This window comes from Fusarium fujikuroi, chromosome FFUJ_chr05, assembly GCF_900079805.1.
Source record: "Fusarium fujikuroi IMI 58289 draft genome, chromosome FFUJ_chr05".
Lineage (NCBI taxonomy): Eukaryota > Fungi > Ascomycota > Sordariomycetes > Hypocreales > Nectriaceae > Fusarium > Fusarium fujikuroi.
In genome coordinates this window covers 3,351,806-3,378,712 of record NC_036626.1, presented here as the reverse complement: position 1 = coordinate 3,378,712, position 26,907 = coordinate 3,351,806, and the positions used below count along the sequence as shown (strand labels likewise).

General features: G+C 49.8%; 9 protein-coding genes; 3 read left to right on the top strand and 6 right to left on the bottom strand.

Moving 5' to 3' along the window:
• Positions 1-68: 68 nt before the first annotated feature.
• On the bottom strand, positions 69-2,020 carry FFUJ_07812 (related to myo-inositol transport protein ITR1; the record flags this gene model as incomplete). XM_023578106.1 has 3 exons in its annotated part: positions 69-790; positions 846-1,566; positions 1,613-2,020. The coding sequence occupies 3 exons, from the start codon at positions 2,018-2,020 to the stop codon at positions 69-71; spliced, it is 1,851 nt and encodes a 616-aa protein (XP_023431334.1).
• Positions 2,021-4,087: 2,067 nt separating this feature from the next.
• FFUJ_07811 (chitin synthase class II) lies at positions 4,088-7,681 on the top strand (the record flags this gene model as incomplete). XM_023578104.1 has 2 exons in its annotated part: positions 4,088-6,467; positions 6,519-7,681. The coding sequence occupies 2 exons, from the start codon at positions 4,088-4,090 to the stop codon at positions 7,679-7,681; spliced, it is 3,543 nt and encodes a 1,180-aa protein (XP_023431333.1).
• Positions 7,682-8,303: 622 nt separating this feature from the next.
• Positions 8,304-13,367, bottom strand: FFUJ_07810 (probable sulfite reductase (NADPH); the record flags this gene model as incomplete). XM_023578103.1 has 4 exons in its annotated part: positions 8,304-8,333; positions 8,384-12,769; positions 12,971-13,119; positions 13,322-13,367. The coding sequence occupies 4 exons, from the start codon at positions 13,365-13,367 to the stop codon at positions 8,304-8,306; spliced, it is 4,611 nt and encodes a 1,536-aa protein (XP_023431332.1).
• Positions 13,368-15,390: 2,023 nt separating this feature from the next.
• FFUJ_07809 (uncharacterized protein) lies at positions 15,391-16,255 on the bottom strand (the record flags this gene model as incomplete). XM_023578102.1 has 2 exons in its annotated part: positions 15,391-16,128; positions 16,214-16,255. 2 exons carry the CDS (start codon positions 16,253-16,255, stop codon positions 15,391-15,393), a joined length of 780 nt encoding a protein of 259 aa, XP_023431331.1.
• A 1,028-nt stretch (positions 16,256-17,283) lies between these two features.
• On the top strand, positions 17,284-18,185 carry FFUJ_07808 (related to D-ribose-5-phosphate ketol-isomerase; the record flags this gene model as incomplete). XM_023578101.1 has 2 exons in its annotated part: positions 17,284-17,686; positions 17,743-18,185. 2 exons carry the CDS (start codon positions 17,284-17,286, stop codon positions 18,183-18,185), a joined length of 846 nt encoding a protein of 281 aa, XP_023431330.1.
• A 409-nt stretch (positions 18,186-18,594) lies between these two features.
• Positions 18,595-19,524, bottom strand: FFUJ_07807 (probable Ras-related protein Rab-6A; the record flags this gene model as incomplete). XM_023578100.1 has 6 exons in its annotated part: positions 18,595-18,650; positions 18,700-18,978; positions 19,069-19,198; positions 19,251-19,339; positions 19,401-19,426; positions 19,478-19,524. 6 exons carry the CDS (start codon positions 19,522-19,524, stop codon positions 18,595-18,597), a joined length of 627 nt encoding a protein of 208 aa, XP_023431329.1.
• Positions 19,525-20,061: 537 nt separating this feature from the next.
• FFUJ_07806 (related to myosin heavy chain proteins) lies at positions 20,062-21,433 on the top strand (the record flags this gene model as incomplete). XM_023578099.1 has 2 exons in its annotated part: positions 20,062-20,216; positions 20,269-21,433. 2 exons carry the CDS (start codon positions 20,062-20,064, stop codon positions 21,431-21,433), a joined length of 1,320 nt encoding a protein of 439 aa, XP_023431328.1.
• Positions 21,434-21,679: 246 nt separating this feature from the next.
• Positions 21,680-23,807, bottom strand: FFUJ_07805 (probable NADH dehydrogenase (ubiquinone), 64 kD subunit, mitochondrial; the record flags this gene model as incomplete). XM_023578098.1 has 2 exons in its annotated part: positions 21,680-21,696; positions 21,743-23,807. 2 exons carry the CDS (start codon positions 23,805-23,807, stop codon positions 21,680-21,682), a joined length of 2,082 nt encoding a protein of 693 aa, XP_023431458.1.
• Positions 23,808-24,678: 871 nt separating this feature from the next.
• FFUJ_07804 (probable uridine kinase) lies at positions 24,679-26,513 on the bottom strand (the record flags this gene model as incomplete). XM_023578097.1 has 9 exons in its annotated part: positions 24,679-25,162; positions 25,220-25,451; positions 25,503-25,572; positions 25,632-25,717; positions 25,774-25,816; positions 25,875-26,019; positions 26,082-26,131; positions 26,190-26,267; positions 26,334-26,513. The coding sequence occupies 9 exons, from the start codon at positions 26,511-26,513 to the stop codon at positions 24,679-24,681; spliced, it is 1,368 nt and encodes a 455-aa protein (XP_023431327.1).
• Between the last annotated feature and the right edge of the window lie 394 nt (positions 26,514-26,907).

Sequence of the window (26,907 nt, the reverse complement as noted above, 5' to 3'; positions counted from 1 at the left end):
TTGAAACTCCCAGCCCTTAATCTGAGAGAATGTCCTGATACATTACATCGATCACTCACGACTACTTCTTAAGCAGATGAGCCATTGGTCTGCTTGGCTGCCACTTCGGACACTGATCCAACGGTGGAATTCTCCAACTCATATAACGGTGGCATGGGATCCGGGCTCCGACCCATGAGCCTCTTTGCGTACCATCCCATTCGCTTGGAGTAGTGTCGAACATGATCACGATTCCGGACGCTAAACACGATATCCAGTTCCTCCAACGACAGTGCCTTCGTCTCTGGAAGCAGGAAATACGTAAACACGAATCCGACCATGTTCCACGTCGCATACCAGTAAAAGGCGCCCGATGGTTTAAATGCTTTTTCCATCATAGGCCAAGTAAAGCTGAGTAAAAAGTTAAATGCCCAGGTAATTGATGTTGCTGAGGCCATACCAAGAGCCCGAATATGCAGGGGGAATGCCTCTGCGCTATATGTAAAGGGAACCGGACCGAGACCAGGTGAGTAAACGGCCATGAAGATGTAAATACTGGTGGCGATGAGAGGAAGACGAAGCCCGTTGTCTTCAATCCCGAAGCATGAGCCGGTCCAGTACAGGCAAGCACTCATCATGGGGAACGTAACTAACAGGAGGTTACGGCGACCAAAGGTATCAATAGTCCAAATTGCAGGCAGCGCAAAGATCCAGTTGATGGCACCGCCACCGAATGAGGCCAGGAGGGCTTGAGATCGAGTGTATCCTGCATCTGTGAAGATCTTTGTGCTGTAATATGCGATTACATTAACTGTAGACTTGTTAGTTACATAGTACTGAAGGCGTGGGTGTTTTCGGGGGCATACCGCCACAGAATTGCTGCATGAGCATACAGAACCACGAAGATTGCGCAGCTCTCCAGTTCCTCCGTGCTGCAAAGAGCTCCTTCAAGGTTTTCCGGCCTTCTTTGGACTTTTGCTCAGCCTCCAAGAACTTCCAAGCGAGATAGAGATCCCGAGCAGCTTGGAGGTCAGCCCGACGAAGCTTCCTAAACGAAAGGTATGCCTTCTGAAAATCTCCCCTATCCATATACCAACGCGGACTCTCGGGGAGAAGGAAGACCAAAAGACCAACAATCAATGGTGGAAGAGACGTTGAGCCAATCATCCATCTCCAAGGTGCGTACTGGTTCGGCCAATTGAGATTCTGGAAAGCTAAAGAGGAAGCAAAGCCGAGCATGATGCCGAAGGCAGTCCACATCTGCCACATCATGGTCAAGGCGCCTCGGATTGCCTTTGGTGCACATTCGGCTGCATATACGGGAGTGGTGCTTGACTTGGCGCCGACTGCGAGTCCGAGGGTGAAGCGTGCAATGAGGAGACATATCCAACTGTTAGCAGCAGCTTGCCATATTCCTGTGACGAAAGCTAAAAGACAGGAAAAGGCGATGGTTCCTCGACGGCCAAAATATCTATTCAAGGGGGCGTTGAGCCAGCACCCGATCAGGGCAGCAGAGGCATATGGTGCGCCGTTTGTCAGACCTTGCAGCGCTCTATCTTTGATGTTGTACTCTTCGAAGTAGAAGTGCTGGATTATCAGTCTGTTTGCCTCTTGATACTCAGGGAGGACTTACCTGTGCACCATTGATGACTGTCTGATCCATGCCCTGCACAATAGCGCAGCCCGCACACAATGCGCAGAGGAAGTAAAGCATCTTTGGCTGAGACTTCCAACGATGTTCATCTTCGTCCCTCAGAAGCTGCTTGTCCTCTTCTGTCAACTCCTCTATCGCCTCGTATCCTTTGGGCGTGTTGACGACTTTGGCTATGAGTGCGCCTTTGGAAAACCACGACCTGTAGCTGTCCAATCCCTTATCCTGGGCGAAGTTCTCTGCATCGGCGACCAGTTCGTCCTGCGTCATGTTGGCTAGTGGATTTTGTAGCACTGCAGTTGTTGATCTCGTCTTGGCTTCAAGAGGTCTGGCATCTTGTGGTGTCGGGTCGGAGCGAAGCTCACCTTGAATTTCTTCAATCGTTTCCATTTTGGCTGCGCAGTAATGATCCAGTGATATGAGATGACAGATTTTGCAAACCCGTTGGAAGCAGAACCTCGAAAAGCACTGAGCAAACTTCCTCAAGCCCCTTTCGAGGATGAGACCTCTTCTTAAAAGAACAGTTCACGTGGCATCTCGGGGGTTCTTCCTGGATACTTTGAGGGGAAAGCATGTTATGTAGCGTGGTGGTTGGATCGATGACAACTTTGCCTTCTCTTCAAAGCCATTGACGTGTCAAGGTCCGAGGTATAAGAGGACAAGAAACTCGCCTTTTGGTCTTGCCATTCTCTCTGATGATCTCGGCTATCAGAAGCATCGGGTCGGCTCATCAGCTTGATACCGTCTCTGTTGGCTTCGTTGGCTCACGAACGTTGACTCCCCCTCAATTTGCAAGTGGTTATGATGATGTAGAGTTTCCACGTCGTTTATTTAACGTTCACCTTGAACGGGGTTGTGATAACAGCCTTGACTACTCATGAAAAGAAAGGCCTCATTGGGAGCCGTTTGAAGACCGCCTATTCATATATGACACGGAATTTTTGGAACTGCAGCTCACCGTCTTGTATCACAGTTTTATTGTCAATCTTTTTTTCGTGATGGAGTTCTTTCTGGATACGCATTAATAACTACCTTGTTTCGAATTCTCGTGGCTGTTCTAAAATCGCATCATTGAGTCTAAAGCTCGTTTATGCTGTGACCCGCCCGCGTATCTATATTAAACTGGATGCTTGTTTTGTGATCGTGATCTCGCCTCGTGGCTGACGTGTCCAGGGTATGGCTCATCAATCAACGCACAGTCTCACTTCAAGACGCTCAAGCTTCAAGAAGAATGTGTCTACCCTGACCTTGGAAGTACGAACCACATCCAAGTCAAAATATTGGTCATGTGTTTGTGGCGTCGAAAAGGTTATTGAGGTTGTCCGAAAACAAAGCTTTGTTTCCAAGGTTAGGGTGTACGTAGAGCCTTGACCAAGGTTCGACCCTTGATATCAGGGGATGAAACTACTTTGATAGTCCTGCTATTAGCTCTACTCTTGTTCTCGCCCTCAAGTTAGTTATACCAATGAATTGGAATTTGAAATACTCCGAGCTTACGTCTGTGATTGCTTGTTATTTACCGATCAGGTACAGTGTAGGATCGAGACCGTTGAATGGAGGATCCACTCTCAGATGCTAAGCGCCATGATCCATGGTTCAGGGAAGGCTGTGTCACTGTTGCTAGGTGATCGTCACACCTGTTGTAGTTCATCCACGGGTGTCTCGGGGGGGAGAGTAAACAGTCGAGTAAGAGCTCTCAGTGTCATGATGGTTCTCAATTGAGCAACTGAGAATATAAGCGAGAGACTAAAAGCAATGAATTGAATGTTGAAGAAATGCAAGCAATTAATCAACCTCCACTGATGGTCTCCCAGTCACTGAAACAAAGCGGGCCGCCAGAAATTGTGAGACCTGGTGTAAGACAGAGCTGTCCGAATTGGGCTACGTTGCCATGCCAACAGTGCGACGTAATTTGTTTGGAGTACCATCCTAAGCTCCTCCCCCACCATTGGATCCTCACCTCTCTCATACCCGCAACCAAACCCGATCCAAAGCTCCGCTCGCTCCGTACTTTACTTTATTCTACTATACTTTACCTGTCCTATTGTACTACAACATTTTAACGAAAAAGGAGACATTCCGAAGAATCATTCACTGTCTTGCATTGCGATACCAATCTGCGCGTTGTTTGTCTCTGCTGTCTTTGTCTTGTCCCACCGCCATTCGACGACGATCTAAACCTACACCGGCCATAAGCTCGTACACAATCAACGCCTCGTTGATATCAGAGTTTGAACCACCAACAGGAGGCGCAAATCAACATCAACACCAACACTGCTTTCACCATCTCTAGTACGCGATTCGGATCGTCTCAGCGGCAGCAGCCGTCGAGATACAAAGTATCCTTCGCTTTTCAGACCCTGAACCGTTACTCGAATAGCTCAGCTCGTATTGTCGCAAGTACCCGTGTCCACTGCATTCCATTCCAGCCTCTTCTCGCCAGTTATGGATCCGAATATGTCGCGCCCGCCCGACTACAGCCTCCCTCCCTATGATGACGAGGACCTTCACACACCCACCGGTTACAGTCCCGCTGCTGTGAGACTGTTGACATCCGAAGAACACTACGACTCTCATACGTATGTACCACCCTCATCACCTAGCCAGAATCACACACAGGCACCTCCTGCACGCCCTCCCTCATCTCCTTCTGTTTCCCCTTCTACCTCACCTTCAAAGACAACACCCTCCCCTCTCAAACCGCCAGTAGCGTTTCCTCCTCCATTGTCAATTTCATCTGTGAGCATCACCATGTCTTCAGAAAGGGGGGAACGGGCCTTCAGGTCCAGCCCTGTCCAACAAGATGACACCCGAGGAAAGATCTCCAACCAGAATCAAGAACATCCTTCACCAAATCCCCCTTCATACGCTTCTTCAATGGCCGAATCCCAGACCTTATTGCCTAAGAGGCCAGTTATCCGCGGCCAGACTGCAAAGCTGCAGAACAAGAATAGAACTAGTGTCCATGTCGCATTTGCACATCTTCCTCGGGATCTACCAGAGATTCCCGGCGGTATCAGCGACAGACGAAGAGTTCACAGGGAACAACAGCACCTTGGATTAGACATGACACCTCCCGTACCACCGCGCCCATTGAGCCGCTTAAGGGATGTAAACTCACATGACAAACTTCCTAGTATCCGAAGTCCTCGAAACCTCAACTATCAGCCGAGTGTTCGATCATCGAGATCAGGTTCCATCTTCGACGATGCCCCATCAATGGCGCCCCCTGGGGGTTCCTATGTGTCCTATGGTACGCATGATGATGGCTCTCCCCAGCGACCCTGGACGCCCTCGTCACGAGTATCCGGATTCACAAGATCCGACCTATCAAGGCCTCCTCCTTCAGATGGCATGTATGAGCCCTCCGACCTGAATGGGAGCCCCAGACCAGGAACACCATCCTCGAGATACGGCGGCAGTCCAAGACGTCCACTTCCTCCGGCACCTCTCTTTTCAAACTCAAGGCAACCTGTCCCGCCAATTGCAGACGATGCGACTATCTCTATTCCTTTGCATGATACTTATGACGACGATGTCTTTGCGCCTGAATCCGACCTGAGTGACGCACGACCTCATCCAGTTGACCGCAGCTCATATATGTCCTCTGAGTCGCAAGACACACTGAACGAGGGAGACATGGAAGACTACGATAAGGTAGAGCATTATGGGCCCGCCCCGACTGGCGCACAAGAGAGAAGAGGCGTTCGCGCGCCTCAAATGGTGAGAAAGGAGGTCCAGCTCATCAACGGTGAACTGGTGTTGGAGTGTAAAATCCCGACAATTCTGTACAGTTTCTTGCCTCGAAGAGGTGAGGTTGAGTTCACTCACATGCGCTACACCGCTGTTACGTGCGACCCTGATGATTTTGTTGAAAGAGGCTACACATTGCGACAAACCTTTGGCAAGACTGTTCGAGAGACGGAATTGTTCATTTGTGTCACCATGTACAACGAAGATGAAATAGGATTCACTCGAACGATGCATGCGGTCATGAAGAACATCTCACACTTCTGCTCTCGAACCCGCTCCCGTACCTGGGGTGAGACTGGATGGCAAAAGATTGTCGTCTGTATTGTCTCTGATGGTCGAGAGAAGATCCACCCTCGTACTCTGGATGCGCTCGCTGCCATGGGTGTCTACCAGCATGGTATCGCAAAGAACTTTGTCAACAACCGCGCTGTGCAAGCACACGTCTACGAGTACACAACCCAGGTCTCCCTCGATTCCGACCTCAAGTTCAAGGGTGCTGAGAAGGGCATTGTTCCTTGTCAGATGATTTTCTGTCTCAAGGAAAAGAACCAGCGTAAGCTGAACTCTCACCGTTGGTTCTTCAATGCCTTTGGAAAGGCGCTTAACCCGAACGTCTGTATTTTGCTGGATGTTGGTACTCGTCCTAGTGGCACCTCACTGTACCATCTCTGGAAGGCCTTCGATACTGACTCCAACGTTGCTGGTGCTTGTGGAGAGATTAAAGCGATGAAGGGCAGACTGGGCGCTAACCTGCTCAATCCTCTCGTTGCGTCTCAGAACTTTGAGTACAAAATGTCTAACATCCTTGATAAACCTCTTGAATCCGTCTTTGGATACATCACTGTCCTTCCCGGAGCCCTGAGTGCGTACCGGTACCACGCGCTTCAGAATGACGAAACTGGTCACGGTCCTCTCAGTCAGTACTTCAAGGGTGAGACATTGCATGGTCAACACGCCGATGTCTTCACAGCCAACATGTACCTCGCTGAAGATCGTATCCTTTGCTGGGAGTTGGTCGCTAAACGTGGTGAAAGATGGGTTCTCAAGTACGTCAAGGGATGTACTGGTGAAACCGATGTGCCTGGTAAGATATTCCACTACTTTAAATCATGAAAGCAATACTAACTCGGTGTAGATACTGTTCCCGAATTCATCTCTCAACGTCGTCGATGGCTCAATGGTGCCTTCTTTGCCGCTGTCTACTCCCTTGTCCACTTCAAGCAGATTTGGTTCACTGACCACACCCTTGCCCGTAAAATCCTTCTGCACATGGAGTTCTTGTATCAGTTCATTCAGCTCATGTTCACCTTCTTCTCGCTGGCCAACTTCTACCTCACCTTCTACTTCGTTGCAGGCGGTTTGACAGACCCAAAAGTCGACCCGTTCGGACACAACATCGCTACCGTCATCTTCCACGTTCTGCGGTATGCCTGTGTGCTTCTCATATCAACGCAGTTCATCCTTTCGCTCGGTAATCGACCTCAAGGCTCCAAGAAGCTGTACCTGATCAGCATGATTATTTACAGTATCATCATGGTTTACACGACATTTGCTACATTTTACATCATTATTCACCAACTCACGTCCAAAGACAAGATCCAGATGGGTGATAACGTCTTTACGAATATGATTGTGTCTATCCTGTCTACAATCGGCATGTACTTCATCATGTCTATCATGTATCTCGATCCATGGCACATGATCACATCTTCGGCCCAGTACTTCATCCTTCTTCCTAGCTACATCTGCACCTTACAAGTCTACGCTTTCTGTAACACACACGATGTTACCTGGGGTACCAAGGGTGACAATGTCATGAAGACAGATCTTGGTGGTGCCGTGGGTAAGGGTGAGACTGTCGAGCTGGACATGCCCAGTGAACAGCTCGATATTGACAGTGGATATGATGAGGCTCTTCGCAATCTCCGTGATCGTCTCGAAGTTCCTGAGTCACCACCTAGCGAATCTCAACTGCAAGAGGATTACTACAAGAGTGTACGAACCTACCTCGTTCTCACATGGATGATCGGCAACGGTATCCTTGGTATGGCTGTATCGGAGATTTACAGTGCTAGAGGCATTGGCGACAACTATTACTTGCGCTTTCTCCTCTGGTCAGTCGCCGCTCTCGCCGTCTTCCGTGCGATCGGCTCCACCACGTTTGCCGTCCTCAACGTGATCAACATGATAGTGGAAGGTCGCGTCCGCTTGAGTCTCAAGGCACCTCGATGGATGGGCGGTCTAAAGGAGAGGGTCAACGACAAGATGAGCAGTGTGTCGAGCAACCTACGCAGTTGATGCACACATCATCTTAAAGTATTTGCGCTTGATTTTTTGTTATGCATTTAGAAAATGGGCATCTGCATTGGCGTGGTTTGGCGTTTTGGCATTTACATCTGCATGGAAATGAACAACTCTCCCCAACTATTTTCGCTGGGAGGATGACGATTGAGCAGATGAGTTCTCGGAAATTATATGATGCCGGCCATGATTGTCGAGGCAACGAATGTTTTGATCAGAAAGTTTTGTTTAATGGGTATATGTCAGGAATTCGCTTCTGGGGTATGAATTGTGTAAATAGCAGAGGATAAATGTGTATACCCCGGGTTCAATACGATGGTGCTTGTTAAAATAACATGGATGTGACGCAAGGGTTAAGTTTTAAGCTTGAAGTTGAAATAAAAGTCTATGTAATTCAACAGTCTAGATGATTCAAGCAAAGTCTCAAATCATTGCGAAAGTGTTTCTACATGGAATAAATGCGTTCCTATCAGTTGCGCCGGCCAAGTAAATTCCACATCAAGCTATGCAAAATAAAGCAAAAAATCATGATATCAAGGTTCGTCCAACAGATCCTTCATTCTTTTCGTGTCCCGGTTGATGCTAACCACAATTTTCGTTCAGTCTTTTTAGTCGTGATTTACTCCTCGTCCTCTTCTTCCTCGGCAACCTGGATGGCTGTTAGTTATTGTTACTTGTAATGGGCTCGAAGGGACTTACGTTATCGTGGAAGTTCTGGCCATCAGTGGTAGCAACAATGATACCAGAGCGGACACAGAAGTCACCGAAGCGCTCACCCTCGTTGCGCTCAAGAGCATATCGCTTGAGGAGAGGCTTCATGATGGCGAGGATCTCATCCTCCTTGATGCTCTGACGATATAGCTTGTTGAGGCGCTGGCCGTGGTAACCACCACCAAGGTACATGTTGTAAGCACCATAAGCCTTACCGACGAAAGCAACCTCGGCCAACCAAGGACGAGCACAACCGTTGGGGCAACCGGTCATACGCATAACAATAGAGTCCTGGCGAAGACCGTTCTCCTCAAGGCATGACTCAAGCTTGGAAATGAGTACAGGCAGGTATCGCTCAGACTCAGCCATGGCAAGGCCACAGGTAGGGAAAGCGACACAAGCAGAAGAGCTGAGACGAAGAGCCGAGAATTGAATGTTGTCGAGCTTGTACTTCTTCATGAGTTGCTTGACATCATCAAGATCCTCATCAGCGACATTGCTAAGGATGAGATGCTGGTTACCGGTGAGACGGAACTCAGACTGACCCTTGAGAGACTTGGCAATCTCACGCAGACCAGTCTTCATCTGGAACTCAGGGGTATCCTCAATACGACCGTTCTCGATGAAGAACGTGAAGTGGTTGAGGCCATGCTCATCCTTCTGCCAGCCAAAGGTATCAACGTTGCTCTTGAACTCGAAAGGTCGCTCATTCTCGAACTTCTTGCCCCAGAGCTCCTCAACCTTGCTGCGGAAGACAGGCACAGTCATGTCGTCAATAGTATATTTGAGACGAGCGTGCTTTCGGTTCTTGCGATCACCGTTGTCACGTTGGACAAGCATGATCTTCTCGCAGACGATGTGCACATCCTCGGTCTTACAGAAGCCGAACATGCGACCAGTCTGGGGATATGTCTTCTTGTTGTTGTGGGTAGCACCCATACCACCACCAGCAAGAACGTTGAAACCGGCAAGGTTACCGTCCTCTCCCTTGATAGCAATCAGACCAATGTCGTGAGCATACACATCAGTGTCGTTATGAGGGGGGATCGCAATGGTAATCTTGAACTTTCGAGGCAGATAAGTAGGGCCATAGAGAGGCTCGAAGTCCTGGACAGCATCACCAGCAACCTGCGTCTTCTTGTTGTCATCATCAGTCAACCAAATCTCGTGGTAGGCAGTGGTTGATGGCAAGAGGTGGTCGCTGATAAGCTGCGAGCAGGCAAAGACTTGACGGTGGTACTTAGACTGGGTAGGGAGCGAACTGCACATGACGTTTCGGTTCACGTCACCACAGGCAGCAATGGTGGTCATGAGGGCTCGGTTGATAGCTTGCATAGCAGGCTTGAGCTTGCTCTTGACAACGCCGTGGAACTGGAAGGTTTGTCGGGTGGTGAGTTTCATAGTCTCATTACCAAGCTCATTGGCAATGTCATCCATCTGAACCCACTGCTTGGGAGTGGAGATACCACCAGGCAGACGGCATCGAATCATGAAAGAGTAGGCCGGCTCAAGACCTTGGGCCTTTCGTTCATCTCTGATATCACGATCGTCTTGCATGTATGTTCCGTGGAACTTGGTGAGCTGCTGGTCGGAGGCTGAGATAGCAAGAGTTGTGGGGTCGTTGAGGCCCTCAACAATGGTACCACGGAGGTAGTTGGAGGCCAGCTTGATGTCCTCGTTGGTGATAGGCGGGGGCTCATCGGGAAGGCCATCGACCTTATCGACACCGAGGGCGGTCCAGAGCTTGGGCTCCCACTCCTGGTAACCGGTCTGGAAGCTATCGGGGTCCTGGTCATCACCAAGGCCGATATCGATCAGATGCTTACCACCAAGGTTGGTCAAAACACGATCAAGATCCTTGGCAGGCTTGTTGTAGTAGATCTTGTCCTCCTTTCGAGGCCAGTAGTGGCTATCACCGAGACCAAAGATAGAGTAGTTGACAGCAGCGAGGTCGAGACCAGTGTTGTCCTTAATGGCGTCCCAGAAAGGCAGACCATTCTGGGGGAACTCACCCTGACCAGCGGTGGAAGTGATGAAAACAATATTCTCCTCAGTAGGGAGATCTTCGACTGGGTAGTCCTCCATAGCCAGAACAGCAGTCTTCAAGCCGCGAGCACGACCTCGGCTAGCCAAACGCTTGGCCAGAGTAGTAGCATTGCCGTTGTCAGAAGCATATAGAATTGTGAGAGGGGCGCCCAACAGGCCTTCGAGGAGCTGGTTGTATGCATCCTTAGCCTTCCTCTTTTGTTGAGCTCGCACCTCACTTCCGAAGTCCTTGACAAGGGCAGCGGCAAACTTAGGCTCCTTGGCAGCCAACTGAGTGAGCTGGTTGTCACGGGCAAGGAACTTCTTGAGCTCTTGCTTGATCAGTTCAGAGTCGAGAGAGAAGTTGGGTTCACCCTTCTTCTCGTTATCGGGGTTCCATCGATACAGAGGCCAGTAACCAGTGTCAACAGCCTTCTTGGTCTCCTGAAGAACAGTGAGAGGAGAGTCGGTCTCACCGAAGTATGGGAGGTAGGCAAGAACGACGGAAGGACCCTCGAACTTGTCAGCCTCAAGAAGGGCCTGAAGAACCTGGGTGTATGAGCTGTAGACAGCAGTGGAAGCAACATAGACGTTGCCAAAGTTCATGGCATATAGACCGATGTCTTTCTTGCGGCGGTTGGCATCAGCAGCAGCCCTCTCGGAATAAGGAGTAGAGTCAATGATGAGCATGTTAACATTCTCGCCAGAGGCAAGGACGTGGTGAACACCGGAGTTGCCAAGATCGTATGACCAGGCATCAGAGCCAGTCAGCCAGAGGGACTCCTTTCGGAAAAGACCCTTGGCAGAGAGGAGCTCAGCAGCCAGCGAAGAGCCATCGGTCTCAAGTCTAGCAATGACATCGTCGGCAATCTCAGTGGACTTGGTGGCATCATCAGCGTTCATAGCCCATCGCGCCAACCAGCTCTTAGGAGCATCGGTAGTGAAGCTACCATTGGTAGCAGCATCCTTAACCTGAGAAACGAACTGGCCACGGCGTTGCTTGCGAGCCAGGAGGGAACCGAAGCCAAACTCAGGGCTAGCAGCAACGTTAGGAGAAAGGCCAGTGGTAGAAGACTTGATAGCATTGGCAATGTAGGCTCGCTTGCCAAAGAGCTGATCAAGAATCTTGGTATAGGCGGTTTCGAGCTGAGGAGTCTGGAGGTCATAACCAGTAGGCTCCTTCCAAACCTCCTTCTTGCCGACCTCGAGGTTTTGGATAGGCTTCTCGGCAGTGAGGTTCTGCAGAACACCACGCAGGGCCTGAACGACAACATCCGGGGCAATGTAGCCAAGCTGGTGGCCAACAATAGCCTCAACGCCACCAGGGCCGCTCTTCACAGAAGTCAAGACGTCAATGAGGAGAGGACCCCACTTGGTAGTCTTGCGGTGGATTTGCTCCAACACAGCGATTCGCTTGACCGATCGAGGAATGGCCTCGACAAGTCTAGAGCCGATCCAAGGTCGGTAGAGGCGGGGAGTAAGGATGGCGGTGTTGGCGAAAATCTCCTCAGGCCGGGCCTCGTCGATGGCTTGAGCGAAGGCACCGGCATCGGAACCGAAGATGAAGAGGCAGTTCTCAGCATCAGGGGGGCCAGAATACTCGAAGGCGCTGTACTCCCGGCCAACTGATGCCTTGAGCTGAGCCCAGATACGTCCAGCCGACTTATAGATATCTTCGGATGTAACCTGAGGGGGGGCAGTCTCGACGGTGGTGGCGACTGATGAGGGAGCAACAGGAGTGCTGGCCTCGCTGTCTTGGCTGGACTTGACCGATGTTCCAGCTGAGGGAGCCTTGGAGGCGTTCGCGCTAGGGGGTACAGTGAGGTTTCCACTCGCGGCGGCACCGTTCACTGCTGGCGCATCATGGTCTGAAGAAACGGCAATGTGGCCATCGTCCGCATAGATTCCGGTCTGTGAAGAGGGGGCAGAGCCAGCCTGGAATCGGCGAACGCTCTCGATATCGAGAACGTCGCGAACAACAGCGGCATCCTCGATGGCAATAGGCTTATCCTTTGATGATGTGGAAGGAGCAAAGAAGTGAATGACACCCTTGCCAGTTCGGACAGCAAGAGCGTGAGCAGTCAGAGCCAAATCCTGGGCCTCCTGAAGGGTCTCAGACTGAACAAATGTGAATCCTGAGTTACGAACGGCAGTAATAACCGAGTAGTCGGGGAACGTCCGGGGCTGAAGAGAGACGTGAAGGACAACAGGGTAGTTGGCCAATTTGTATAGGTGTGAGACGGATGGGAGAAGGATGTTGGATGTGGTGGTGACTGAGACGAGCTTGCCAGCTCGAATGGGTGTGTATACTGAGAGAAGAGGATCCGTGTTGTGTCGTACAGGGATGATCTGGTTTGATGGTCAGCTATATTCAATTACGTGGTTCAACATCGCAATGGCTCGGCCAGCGAACTCTATGCACAAGCCATTCAATTCATTTTTCCATTTCATGGATTATGAGTAGAATGGCTTATAGAGTCCTCCAAAAAAGAGATCGGGGATTTTTCGGAGACCATTTAGGAGGGGTAAATGGCCCTTGAGTAGACTAACCTCAGGAACTGTATCAGCACTCTGAGCGACCAAGCTGCTGTCCTTGCGGCTGGCGTATCGGTTCAGGTGAGAAGAGAATTCGGAGTCGGTGCCAATGGCGGGCTGGACAGAAACAACGACATCGCTGGAGAGGTAGGCAATTCGAGCCACTATGAGAAGCGCATTAGCAATCGATTCGTCTTGTTGCGGGGCAGGCTAGATTGATTGAGATTGAGAACTGCCTGTTCACTCTGAATTGCAGATACTATATCTGCGCAGACAAAGCTCAATCGCTTTGCAGAGTAGCAGGTTATCTCCAACTCATGCAGCATCCCGATACCGCCTCCAACGTATGGGATAAGGAAAACTCACCGGCCTCTTCAGGAGTCTTGATCTGGTGCTGTGAAGCAGCGTCCATTGTGTCGCTTTCCGTCTTCGTGTTCGGCTCGTCGGGTATTATGATCGAACTGTCTTTTAAACAGACAGAGCAGACAAAGCTGCTTGCGCTTCACTCGGAGAAGGGAGAGTGGCGTATAAGAGGAAAATGGAGGACAGAGATGGAGAGAAAGGAAAGAAATCTCAATGACGGGCTCGCTCAACAAAGCAAGATCCGAGGATTGTGAGTGGTTTTCTTCCTTTTCTATAGAATTAGAAGAAGGTTTCTTCCTGCTGCTCAACGCTCAAGGAAAAAGAAGAAGTTTGTAAACTGGAGCGAGCAGAGACACGCCCTTTTGCCTGAACTTTAGAGACGCCCCTCGTTCCGTCTGGTCTGGTCTTGTCTTGTCTTGTCTTTTGGGTCCGGTCCCTCGGCTGTGCTTTTGCTCATTCGCACGTCTTATTTTTTCTTTTCCATTCGCCGATTTTTTCCCCGCGCCATTAATCTAGTTGCAAAAACAGCTGCAAATTCCATCCAGACGCCGCTCAATGGCCACAAGATTGGCTTGTATGAATCCTCGCCCTCGATTGCGTGATCGATTAGCGGGATGCTATGCCCCGGACGGCGGGGCTCACTGCGTCCTGTCGACAGTTTGGGGGTGCTCTCTCAGGGTCGCGTCTTCCGCTGGAACAAGGGCCAGTGCACGACTCCGCGCCCACCGATAGCGAATGAGGAGCTTTGGATTTGCTTCGAGCTGATGTTCAATTGGCCTGCTGGGCCTTATGTAATGCGATCAACCAATAAAGCTCCCCGCGCGAACACAGGCATTGGGCAGGAGATACTTACAGGGGTACATGGCGTCCCGGACCCACCCCGAGTTCCTGCTGAGGGATGCTGTTGGGCCACCGACGGTCCGCGCAAGAATTACCAAAATGATGAGAGATTGATTCTGCAGTATCGTTGCGAAGAATTGCATGACCACCCCAGAAACGAAAACTCACTTGCGAATTGCAGGGATCACTCCGACTACCGGCCGGTGTCCGTATGTTTCTCACTTCTCCCAATGGCATTGGGCCCTGAAGGCTCATGAGCTTACTTACGATTTCATCATTCATGTCTGAGGCGGAGGCAGTTGGTAATCCTGTCGGCTATGTTCACGATCCCACGATGCCTGAGGTCATGCATCGGAAAGAAAAGAATCACCAAAGAAGCACAGACATTAGCCATCTATATCGGAAGATACCCTCTCGCTGCCTCCGTAGGCGGGAGTGTCCGAGGACGGAGGCCAGCTATTTTATACTGAGGCTTACTGATTGATTAACTGCTCAAATGTCATTGGCCAGTCTCATCAACAACCATATCACAATGAAAGTAAACAGTGATGACAATAGCAATTTGTGAAAGAACAGATCTTGGTATTCAATTTCATTGTCTAACCAAAAGGTGTATTAGGTGCTAAGCTGCGTAGCAAGTATTATCATTATCCCGAAATTTTGTACTCAATGCACCCATTTCATAATCCAGAACAACTCTAGTGTACAAGAGAAGAACCTTACGCTCATCGATCCATGACGGCCCAGTGTGCAATGACGAGATAATATCATGTGCCTCTCACGTCTTTCAGCATTGAACTGGGATGGTCCTATCACGCAATCCGTAACACAACCTCTTGTGTCGGCTCATCCGCTCTGACAGCCCGCAGTGGCCGTTCAATGAATCCACAACATGCCGCGATTTCGCCGCATATGCCGCCCTTCCTCCGTGTCGGCCGAGTCATCGTCGGCATGCTTTCCGTGTTGGACTGGACATATGCTTGTTTCCTCTTGGATCTTCAAGATGCCACATTCTTACTAAACAAACTCCGTCTATCGTCTCTGTTCATTGACCATGAACATGCGAATTGCTGAACCCGAAACACCGGTCCTATGTTGCACCACGAAATGTAAAAAAAGAGAACATACTCTCCCTCCCGGCCTGTCCGCTTATTATTCATCCGACTTCTAGCCCTGAGAATGATTCATCAGGGTCGCCCAGTGATGTGCGGCAGATTCCGCATGAAACGGTTTTAAACCTCGCCAGAGAGCGTGCCCGCTGAGACGGGCTTGTTGGGTCCTCCCAGGCTGGGAGCCCATTCATCGGACTCCCGGGTGTCAAGCCAGTAAGCTCTGCCACATGATACCATCAAACGGCCAAGGCGGCCCCGGCGGCCCTCTCCGTCAGGAAGATCCTCAGCGAAGGGGCCTTCTTGGTCATCAACGCCAGGGCCTTCTAGAATCATCAGCTGCATATACTTTTGCAACACCTGCTGTGCATACGCCATGACGATGAAACTGAAATACACACGGATCAACGTCGCGCCAACAATCAACAACATGCTGGCAGCCGTTTCCTGAGGAACGACTTTTCCATGCATGGCAGCCTCCTTGCGCAGGCCTTGCATACCCTCAGCCACAAAATTAGGCAGATCCGTCTTCTTGGATTCGGTTGTCTCGCTCAGTTGAGTAGAGAAGTACCAGTCCAAGCCAAAGGCTGCGGTGTATGCTGCATTGATAACGGTGTCGATGATGTAAAGCCATGCGAGCGCCAAACATTCAAAGGGGCTTTGTCGCCTAACGTGAGGAATAAGAATTGCTAGTCCGACGAGAATCGCAATAGAGTAGACGTATGTTGAGAGCTGGAGGAGAGATAGCTGATATCCAGTAAGAATGGCCAGGAGTCCGTAAACGCCAGTGATCTTGTTGAAGACGAGAGCCAAAGCAATGAGTTCGACGCCGGTCTGGAGGCTGGTGATGCCGAATAGGCTCTGCAAACACTTCAGTTAGCATTTGTTGACCTCATCGCCGTCCTTGTGAGGCGATATCAGGATCGAGTCGCGTGCTCCTCCTTACCTTAGGCCGGGGTACCCGGAGGGATCGAGTAAACCGAGACATGGCGGCGCGTTCTCTTGTGAAAATGTGATTTTTCCTTCCGGGACCTTCGAACTCAATGAACTATTCCTCGTCGTTTGTTGATATCGAGACTGAATAAGAAACGCGAAGAAGAAGAACGAAATTACAGGGACAAATGAATGATGCAACCAGGGTCTGCCTCAAGAACTTGCGCCCGAGACTGCCGGTGTAATCTTAAATCACGTGGTGACCGACAAAGCTGGGCTGAGTTAGAAACTTGTCAGCCAATCATGATGCTGACTCATCATCTTTAATCTTTTGAGTTTTAGGGTGGTGACAGCAAGCCATCACGTCACTTGCTGCAACCCCAAATCCCAAACCCGCCCCAAACCCGCCCAAGCTGTAGATAATCTTTCTGCGCTTGGGCTTGCCTCTTCTAGGTGAAGTGCGGTAGGTTTAGAAAAACCCATTTGGGGGTCTCTTGATCCCTCTCAGATATTCGTTTCGCTGGCCCACTAAATTACAGCTCTTGATTCGTAAGACAAGACAGAACATCGTCCTGATCTGACTCCCATCGAGTTGGGGTGATTGAGGGAAGTTGATCACATGTGATCCTTCTCGACTGCCCATTCGTGCCCTGGTAGATATCCTGACTTTCTAATTTGCCGTGCTTTTCCAAGCTTGCTTATTGATTGCCCTTGGCAAAAAGGGTCCATTTGTCTTCCTACATGAAGTGGCTTTCACATCTCTCCACCAGAGAGTCACCCGCTCTGGTCGGAACTGCATCTTTTCTTCCTACAAAGTCTCTCGTGAAACATTATATTATCCCGAAACCACCCATACTGTCATCAGCTTCTACACATCACACTTTCCACTCAACTACAACATTGGCTCGAGGTGCTAGGTTCTTCTCAACTCAATTAACTCGATTACCCTACACTTCTCCACGATATCTCCCCACCACCCCTCGTCATCCGCACCGCGGGGTCCTGCACATCCCACCAACCCACATACGCAGCTATAAACCGACTCAAGGTCTCAGTCTCACTTACAGGTCCAATTCGAGAGCCATGTCTTCGGCAGCGAACCTAGTCGAATCGGCCAAGAAATTGGCCGCCTACCAGGCAGTCAATGATCACCTCGATGCTTCTTACAAATTCGTCGGCATTGGTTCTGGCAGTACTGTTGTTTACGTTGTCGACGCCATTGTCAGCAAGGGTCCTGAGTTCTACAAGGGAATGACCTTTATTCCTACTGGGAGCCAGTCAAAGGGTCTCATTCGCGCTGCTGGTCTCAACCTTGTCAATCTTGATGAGAGACCAGTCGTGGATGGGCTTCCTGTTCCTCTTGATGTTGCCTTCGACGGTGCTGACGAGGTTGATGAGGACCTCAACCTTATCAAGGGTGGTGGTGCTTGTCTGTTCCAAGAGAAACTGGTAGCAATTGCTGCAAAGAAGTTCATTGCCGTTGCTGGTATGCACTGAGTAGTTTTGTCCCCGAAAAATTTGAAACAGACTGACAATTACCAGATTACCGAAAGCAATCTCCTAGATTATGTACCACCTGGAAGACCATTCCCATCGAAGTCCTTCCCCTATCTGCCCCTGATGTTTTGACCCGTCTTCGAGCAATGGGCTCAGCCAACCCTGTTGTGCGTTCAGGCCTCCCTAGCAAGGCTGGAGAATGCGTGACAGACAACGGTATGTGGCTTATCGACGCCCCATTTTCTCCCTTGCTTCTTCCCAAGGATGTCAAGTCGGAAGGGGATGGTCGTGGAAAGGACGGTGCCTGGGAAGTTAATGCGCTCGCTGAGGAATTGGTCCGAACCCCTGGCATCGTTGAAATTGGACTGTTCCATGGCTTTAACGGCAGTGAAGCCGTGAATTTGGGCAAGCGACTTCAAGCACAGAAGCCAATTGCTGCTTATTTCGGCCTCGCCAATGGTGAAGTGCAAGTACAAAATGCGGCTTGAACGGTTCATAGTACAAACCGGAACGGGGCATTGAAGATGCAACAGTTCTTGACGCATAATTGCCAAGCCCGATAAAAAATGGGGAGAACACTTTTAATGAAGTGAAGGGAACGGATCGTTTACCATATCATAAGATGTTCTGAAGCGGCATGGCTGATGAAAATGTAACGAGATAGAAGCGAAATGATTGACCAGCGCAAGCCAGTCGAATCAACATTAAAGTTTCTTATATAACGATCGTAGGCTCGTAGTCCTGGTTGTATTATACAAGCTCCTGCACTCAGATCCACACGCTATGCTTGATATCCTATGTTGTGTGCGAGGTAGCCAGGCTTCTTTCGCATATTGAGTACGGCTCACGTTTTCCCAGGTACTCCTGTACTCCATTCCCGAATCGGTACTGGCATATTTAGCATGCGCAGCCTTCTTGCGACTGCTGCGAGTTGTTCGTCTTGACATCAATCACTAAGCATCGTGTTAGTTACCCTCGGAATTGCCGGGCATAGATACTCACTCTGGTTGGAAGCTTGCGCCGCGGCATCGCTTCCCTCCATGCCAGGCAAGGCTTGTGCTATCCTCTTGAACAGGTTCTTGACGTTGTGGCCCAGCTTTGCGCTTGTCTCGACAAACATGAGGTTGTTCTTCTTTGCCTCCTCTTCTCCCTGCTGTGTGGTCACTTCCCGCTTGTCGTTCAAATCCGTCTTGTTTCCAACCAGCACAATAATAACATCGTTACCTCGCTCGGCTCGTACGTCGTCAATCCACTTCTTGGTGTTTTGAAATGACTTAGCGTCTATAAGAAGAGCGGTGTTAGCACGACTCGTGCATAGCCACATTGAGGGCGAGGGGGTAGCCGGGTAGTGGGGTCATCAGGGGCACATACTAGAGATGTCATAGACAACAACAGCTACGCTTGAATCGCGGATGTAAGAAGGAATCAAGCTTCGGAATCGTTCTTGTCCAGCAGTATCCCATAGCTGCAGTCGCACCGTCCGGTCCTCGAGGTACATGGTCTAAGTGGGCAGACGTTAGTTTGGCCTAGGGGTCGGCTGTCACGGTCCTGACCTTGGAGAGGAAATCAATGCCAATTGTCGCTTGATACATGTTGTCGAAAGAATCATACATGAATCGTGTGATTAAAGAGGTCTTTCCGACTGTTGTTATGGTTGTTAGTGATTTTGATTCGGACGCTTCCACAGTCGGACATTGACATACCGCTCTGTTCTCCTAGAAACACCAACCTGAACATGTGTTAGCTGAATGATTTGAACGTAAATTCTCAATGCACACACTTGAACTTCTTCAAGGGGTTATTGTATGATCCGCCAGCTTGCGACATCTTTGCGGTTCTGTTGTCTCGTTCGGAGGCTTGTAAGGGACGGTGGATTTGACAGCTGTCAAGCTAATGGATATGAGGCCGCTGGAAAGGATAGGATGCGATCTCGGTTTCTTCAAGGAATAGATTCTTTTCTTGGCGACGCAAGAAAAGGAAGAACAACAGAATGATGCAACCTCAGAGTGGCAATTTGTATCGTAGGGATAAAAGGCTAATTACCAGCTAGAATCTGGAGAAAGGAGCGTCTAGATCCTGGATTTGGCAGGAGCATATGACATGGAGGCCACCCTGAACGAATCCGAGGAAGGTGCACGTGCCGATAAGAACATATCTGTCGCCGTCCATTACGGAGTCCCCATCAAGTTAAGCGTTTGATTGATTTGCTTCCGTATTTTGTATGGAGGTATCCTTAGCGGGTCGAGACTCCCGGCTCCACTAAAAAATTAAGAAATCGGTCCCCCACCACTTCTATCAACAAGCAGCATTTTCGTTCTTCATTATCGACAACGCGATATCCTTTTCCAGAGAGGTCTCGCAAATATGCCAGTGTTACAGTCCAAGAACGCCACCGGGGGAGATGCTCCCAAACAGTTCAACCAGCCTTCGCGAAAAGGAAAGAAGGCATGGAGGAAAAATGTTGATGTAACCGAGGTGCAGAAGGGTCTTGAAGAATTGAACAAGGAGATTATCGCTGGGTAAGCTAAACTCTAAGCACTTCCTTCTCGCTCTGCTAATATATCTATATAGTGGTGTTATCAAGGAGAAGTCCTCTGAAGACTTGTTCACTCTCGATACTAAGGGCGATGCCGGTCTCCCCAAAAAGTTCAACAAGCACATCAAGAAGGGCCTCAAGGCTGACGAGATCATCAATGCCCGTTCTCCCGTGCCCGCCGTTTCCATGCGCAAGCGACCGGGTGATAAGACAACAAATGGAATTCTTCCTGTGAAACGCCAAAGGACTGATTGGGTGTCACACAAGGAGCTGGCGCGACTAAAGCGAGTGGCCGATGGAGAACATCAGAATACTGTCCAAGTACAAGATGCCACCTATGATATCTGGGACATGCCTGCAGAGCCACAGGCGAAGGATCCCGAAAACTTCTTGGAAGAGGAGGTCAAGCCCAAGGCTCCAAAGTCGATGAAGAAGGAGCCCCTTTCTTTGTTGGAGAGTGGCAAGCAGGTTCCTGCTGTTCTCAAGCCCACGGGAGGATATAGCTACAACCCTGATTTCGACGAGTACACACAACGTCTGGAAGAAGAGAGTGAGAAGGCTCTTGAAGCTGAGCGCAAACGCCTGGAGAAAGAGGAACAGGAGCGCATTAAGCAGGAGGCTGCAGCCCGATCAGCGGCTGAGGCCGAGGCCGCAGAGGCTCGTGCCAACCTTTCGGAGTGGGAGGAGGATTCCGAATGGGAAGGATTCCAGAGTGGTGCTGAAGATGATAAGCCATCCGCCAAGCGCCCACAGAGAAAGACCCAAGCTCAGCGCAATCGCATCAAGCGCCGCAAGGAAGAGGAGCGTCTCGCGAAACACAAGGCTGCCCTTAAGGCCCACCGTCGCCAAGCCCAGCGCATCCAGGAGATCGCCGAGGAGATCGAAGAGAGAGACCGCAACAAGGCACTTGTCTTGCAAAAAGACGACGAATCCGACCCCATTGATGAGCTTCGTGCCGAGAAATTGCGCCGCAAGCAGCTTGGCAAGTATAAGCTTCCTGAACGGGATCTTGAGCTTGTCCTTCCAGATGAGCTCGAAAGTTCGCTGCGCCGTCTCAAGCCCGAGGGCAACATGCTCCGGGACAGATACCGAAGCATGTTGGTGCGTGGCAAGGTTGAGAGCAGAAGACATATTGCTTTCCACAAACAGGCCAAGCGCAAGTTTACGGAGAAGTGGACATACAAGGACTTCATGATATAATAAAGATAGATGGGCGTCTAGGTGTTTTAGGGAGAAAAATAATATTTCGACTTTTGCTGCGAAAAAAAGGGCCCCAGAAGCGTAACTCATAGAGCATAACTCCATCAAGCAAATTAGACTTGCGATTCCTCTGCTACATCGCGTCTACAAACGTGCTTTTCGCAAGTCCTGCTATGCCTATATACTAAGCTCCAACGCCTCAAGATCTAAAGAAATGACAAATATTAAATATTCATAAGAATAGATTTAGAAACTCATTAAATCTGTTTATTGTCAGAGATGCTCGTGAGAATGGGAAGGGATACGAACCTCGTCCAAATAGACCTCGCTTGGTCCAGTCCATAGCCATCAATAGTCGTGTTCGTAGACTTACGCTCTGCGCAAAGTAGACAGAGCGCCAAGCATAAACAGCCCAGAGGCCACCAGCCAAGCTTCGACCCTCTCCAAGATCAAAGATGGCAGAGTTACCAACATAAGCGAGGCTGCCTAGGTGCTTGTACTCAAAGGCCTTGTAAACAGCAGCATCAACATCACCCTCGCGAATGTCGTTGGCGTTCAGGCCCTCATGCATGCGTGCCATCTTGTTGAACTTGCGAGCAAGATATTGTCCTTGCTGATGAGCGCGCTGGGCAGTAGCAGGCAAGGATGTGAGCTTGTTGTCAACTTGTTTTAACAATTGTGTCAACTCATCAAAGTCGAGTGTGCCGGATTTGTCCTTATCGAATTCCTCAAATAGCTTGTCCACGCGCTTGAGATGGTTGATAGACTGGGGGAATCGTTTCTTGACGTCCTCAGCAACACCTCGCCAGTCAGCGAAACTGAGCTGAAGCGTCTCGGGGTCCTTGCCACGCTTCCAGGCCAAGGATCGCAGGAAGGTGACTACATGGTCGGCAACATTGTTCTGGACTGTAGAACAATCTCCGATGGCGTATACATCGCCCAGCGGGGAGCCATTAAGACGAAGGTGGGTGTCAGTCTCCAGAGCATGCCGGTTTGTCTGAGATTTGCCCAGTTTAGCAGCCAGTGTTTGACAGAACTGAGTTTGCGAAACGCCAGTCGACCAAAGGCAGAAGCCAATAGGCAGCTCCTTGGTGATTATTGTGCCATCGTCCTGTTTCTGTGTGAAGATGATCTTGTCAGGGAGAACCTCCTTGACACGAGAGTTGGTGAGAACGTCAACTTGGTCGCGAGCAAAGCGTTCCTCAGCATACCGTGACACAGTCTCATCGTATGTGTTCAGAATATGTCCACGGCTTTGGATAAGATGGACTGAGATCTCATTACGTAGAAGTCGGGGGAAGTGCCTCGTCAGATCCTCGTTGAGAAGGTCAAAAAGCTCAGCAGCGAACTCGACACCTGTAGGGCCACCGCCACTGACGCAGAAGGAAAGCAGACGCTTTCGTTCCTCATCTGGACATGTAGGCAAATTGGCCAACTCGAAGTTTTGTATGACCTGGTTTCGAATCATGCGTGCGTCATTGATATCCTTGAGGAAGTAGGCATTTTCCAGACCCTTGACACCGTGAGGGTTGGTTGTCGAACCGACAGCAACGACAAGCTTATCGTATGGCACATAGAATTTGAAATCCTTGCCGTTTGCGTCAACTTGCGACACTTCTACCATCTTGTGCGAAAAGTCGATATCCTCAGCCTTGGCGCGAATGAAGTGACCGTTAACCCGGCTCAGGATTCGTCGAATAGGCTCAACAAGAGATCGCAGTTCAAGAGTACCTACTGTAGCTGAGGGAAGCATAGGGGTGAAGAGGAAGTAATTGGTTGGCGAAATAACAGTAACGTGATAATCTTCTGGGTTCAGCTCTTTGAGGAGCGCAACCCCTCCCCATCCGCCACCAAGAATCACCAGTCGTGGCTTGTCTTTGAGGCGACGCTTCTCCTCCGAGTCGTCATCATCAATGAACACCTCGGCGATTGGCAGGTTCTTTTCACCACCACTGCGAGGCTGCAGGGCAATCTTTGAGACATCGATATCGCTCTGAGTGGGGTGCTCGCAATATGTGCTGGCATCGTATATGAAGAAGCCAACAATACCAACGCCGATGACTGATATTGAGATGCCAACCCAAGCCGCTAGGCGATAGCAAAAATTAACGACTTTAGACTTTCCTTGGGGAAGTGGTTTCCCTGAAAGGGCGCGCACGAAGAATTGGGAGGGTAGCTGGCGGGTGGTTCGGCTCGTTGCTGGAGAGCCCTTTGTGATTGACGGCCAAGCCCCTGTGAGCTTGACGAAGCTTCGCGATTGCGACGAGTATAGTGGGCGAGGAGCGAGAGACGGTTTGAAGCATCGAGAGCTGGTAATGGCCCTGTTTTGACCGGCGCGAGCCAGTCGCGCGGCCATCATAGAAGAGACAGGCATTATTTTGCGGAGTTGGTGGGATGTTCGACGTCAATCAATGATAAGCCAACGAGGTCAAAGAAAACGTTAGGTGCTTTCTAGATCATGACACGAGCGGAAGCACAGAATGTCAGTGAGAGAACACTCAATGGATGATGCAGGAAGAGAACAAGAGTGAAGCAGAGGAAAACAGAGTCTTCTAGTTTCGATTGTATTGTGTAATGCATGCATCTAAAAAAGGATCTTCCCGTTTACGGAGCTCAATCAGGGATGAGCTGGATGTGGTTGCAGCTGAGACTTCCAGAGGCGGTACCTACAGTACGGTACAGCTACGTCATTACCAGAGCTCTCCCCTTCATCACCACCAATTTCTTGGCGATCCTTGACAACCGAAGATCGGCGACTCCACTACTGTACAGCAATATCGCACTTCAAACATCAATATCTTATTTTCCATCATCATTAAACCATAGGCCATACATAGACGAACCCATGTATTCATTTGAAGCCATATCGACCTCTCGGATACGTCGGCCGCCATGCCCATGACTTTGGCTGGCTTGCGTCAAATATCACACAGTGGCTCCTCTTTTTTCCCAAGTATCCTGTTGGGTTTCGGACGTCCCGTTTCGTGGATCCCAGCCGTTGGATCAGTCAGTTACGTTACAGATGCTGATGAGATGCCCATTGCGGTGGATCTCAAGATTGTGAAGAGCTGACGCAGCAATCAAAGGCAGCGCTATTCGTATATTTGCTTCCTTTACGGATATAATTACCGGACATTCCGATAATCCCTATCGTCAATCTTGATTTGACTACCACAATCACTGCGTTGTTTCCAAGATTCTGCCGTCATATGTCATGACAGACTATGCTATATATGAGTGGTCCATCAGCAGCGGAAATACCTCTTCTCGACCCATCTTTCTTGTTGGTAGTCGAGCATGTTGCAAACCACGACCGTAATCTCTGGGAAAACAGATGTCAGTCTGTGAAGTCCAACCTTGCCGGCCGAGTATGTTGCTAGAACAATACGATCCTGCTTCACGCCGTGATCGACCAGGACTTGCACCGCCATCAACGCTGCACCTCCAGTAGCCATCTGGGTGTCCAAAAGTAGGACGCTTTCTTGGTCTGCAATATCGTCAGGCAGTCGCAAGTAATGAAGTTCCGGCTCTCCCGTGGAATAGTCGGATTGGATGAGAAGACGGCCCGTTCGGCAATCGGGAATAGTCTTTCGAAGCGCCGGCTCAAACGCCGATCCTCCTCGGAGTACAATAACGGCGCAGACCTCACCCGTTGATACAAGACCCTTGTATTCGTATCCTTGGGGTGTCACAATATTCTTGGCCTCGAAATGGGCATTGTTGAGGGCTCTATAAAGTGTTAGCGAACAAGCAGTCTTTCATACTCACAGTCTCTCAATCTCTTACTGTTCAATGATCAGACTCGCAAGCCTGTCAAAGTAGAAGATAAAATCCTCAGGATCTGTGTCAATATCTTGAAGGATGGTGTTCATGAATTTGAGCTGTCGTGTATCATCCAAGACCACGACCCGTTCAGAAAGCGGCGAATCCTTACTTGCTGCTTCCAGGCGGGACAGTGCCTCTCGGTGATGTCTTGATTTCTCGAACAGCTTCTTCTCAACAAACTGAACCATCATTTCTGCAAACATGAGCATTTTGATCGGGGATTCAAGGTCTTATGACAACTCACCAAGGGCAACTCTGTTCTCGATTCCTCGTGGTACGATCAAATCAGCGACCTTCCGTTGGGGCTCGACGAACTTGGATTTGTCAATTAGCCTTCGTAAGGAATTCCCTGTTACTGATACCGAGAGCTTACCTTCTCAAAGTTTGGCTTGACAAATCCAAACCACTGCTTGATGATGCCCTCGATATCTCGCCCACGCTCTCGGACATCACGGACAACTATACCAACCTGGTCAGAAATCCCTTCCATAGGTCTTCCTAACATTAAGACTTACGTCTCCTTGACAGGCAAGTATCAGCATCTGCCTCACAATAGATCTAAATTCAGTGTTAGGTTCAAGTCATACGCTTCAACAGGGCATCGGTTTTAACATACACCCATATCAAGTAGCTCGAGCACTCGAGGGTCGTAAAGAGCAAAAATGCCCTCCAAGACAAGTACATGAGGCGAGTAGATGGATGTTGTATGGTCCAGTCGAGAATGTTTGGCGAATGAATAAACAGGAATTTCGGCCCGTTTTCTATAAGTATGGTGAGACGTTAGTGAGGTGTAAATCCCAGAGCCGTCATCAACTACACATACCCAGCCTTAAGATCCCGTAACTTATCAACCAGAACATCGAAATCGATGGCCTATAAGAATAGCATCAGTTGTCATTCTGGAGTTCACCCGATATCACATGAAGCATACGTCAGGCGAGTCGAAGTCGTATTCATTTGCGAAAGCCAATTTAGACTGTTCAGGTGTCAAGGTCTTATAAAAAGAGTCCTGTTATATATGAGCTTATGTTCGAAGTATAGTTTCAGGAATTCATGCCATTGACAAAATAACGACCCAGGGTAGGTTCAACTTCTTGACGATAGCCTGGGACAAGGTCGATTTGCCTGAACCTGAGCTGCCCGCGACGCCGATAATGCTGACATCGGCCCAAGGAGGTGAATAGTAAGCTCGCTTCTGAACCGTGACATGACTCTCGAGCCCGCCATTGACTTCAGGGATTGCAGAGGCGGACATTGCGGTGGGCTAGTTCTCGAGATGAGGTCACCGTCACCTGAGATTTGGAGCGAAGAAGACGAGGATTGAATGAACGAATGGCGAGACTGGAGAACTCAAACTTTCCTCTCCGAAAACTAGCCCTGCAATGCCCACGAGCTGTACGAATATGGTGCCTTCAAAGTTTCGACTTGAGGGTTTGGCTTGCTCGTTGTTGGTGGAGCAGTGAGCACGGTCCTGTCGCGTGTGTGATCCACAGAGGGCCAAGAAGAAGCGGGACAGTGGCGAGAGCTTCAGTGAAGAAATGGGCTATTGCTAGCAGCTGTAGCTATAGGCCAGAGGAAAAGATGAGAGTGAGAGTGATAGCAGATATATTGATATATTCTGGTGTTTGAGTCAGAAAGCAGAAGTGTAA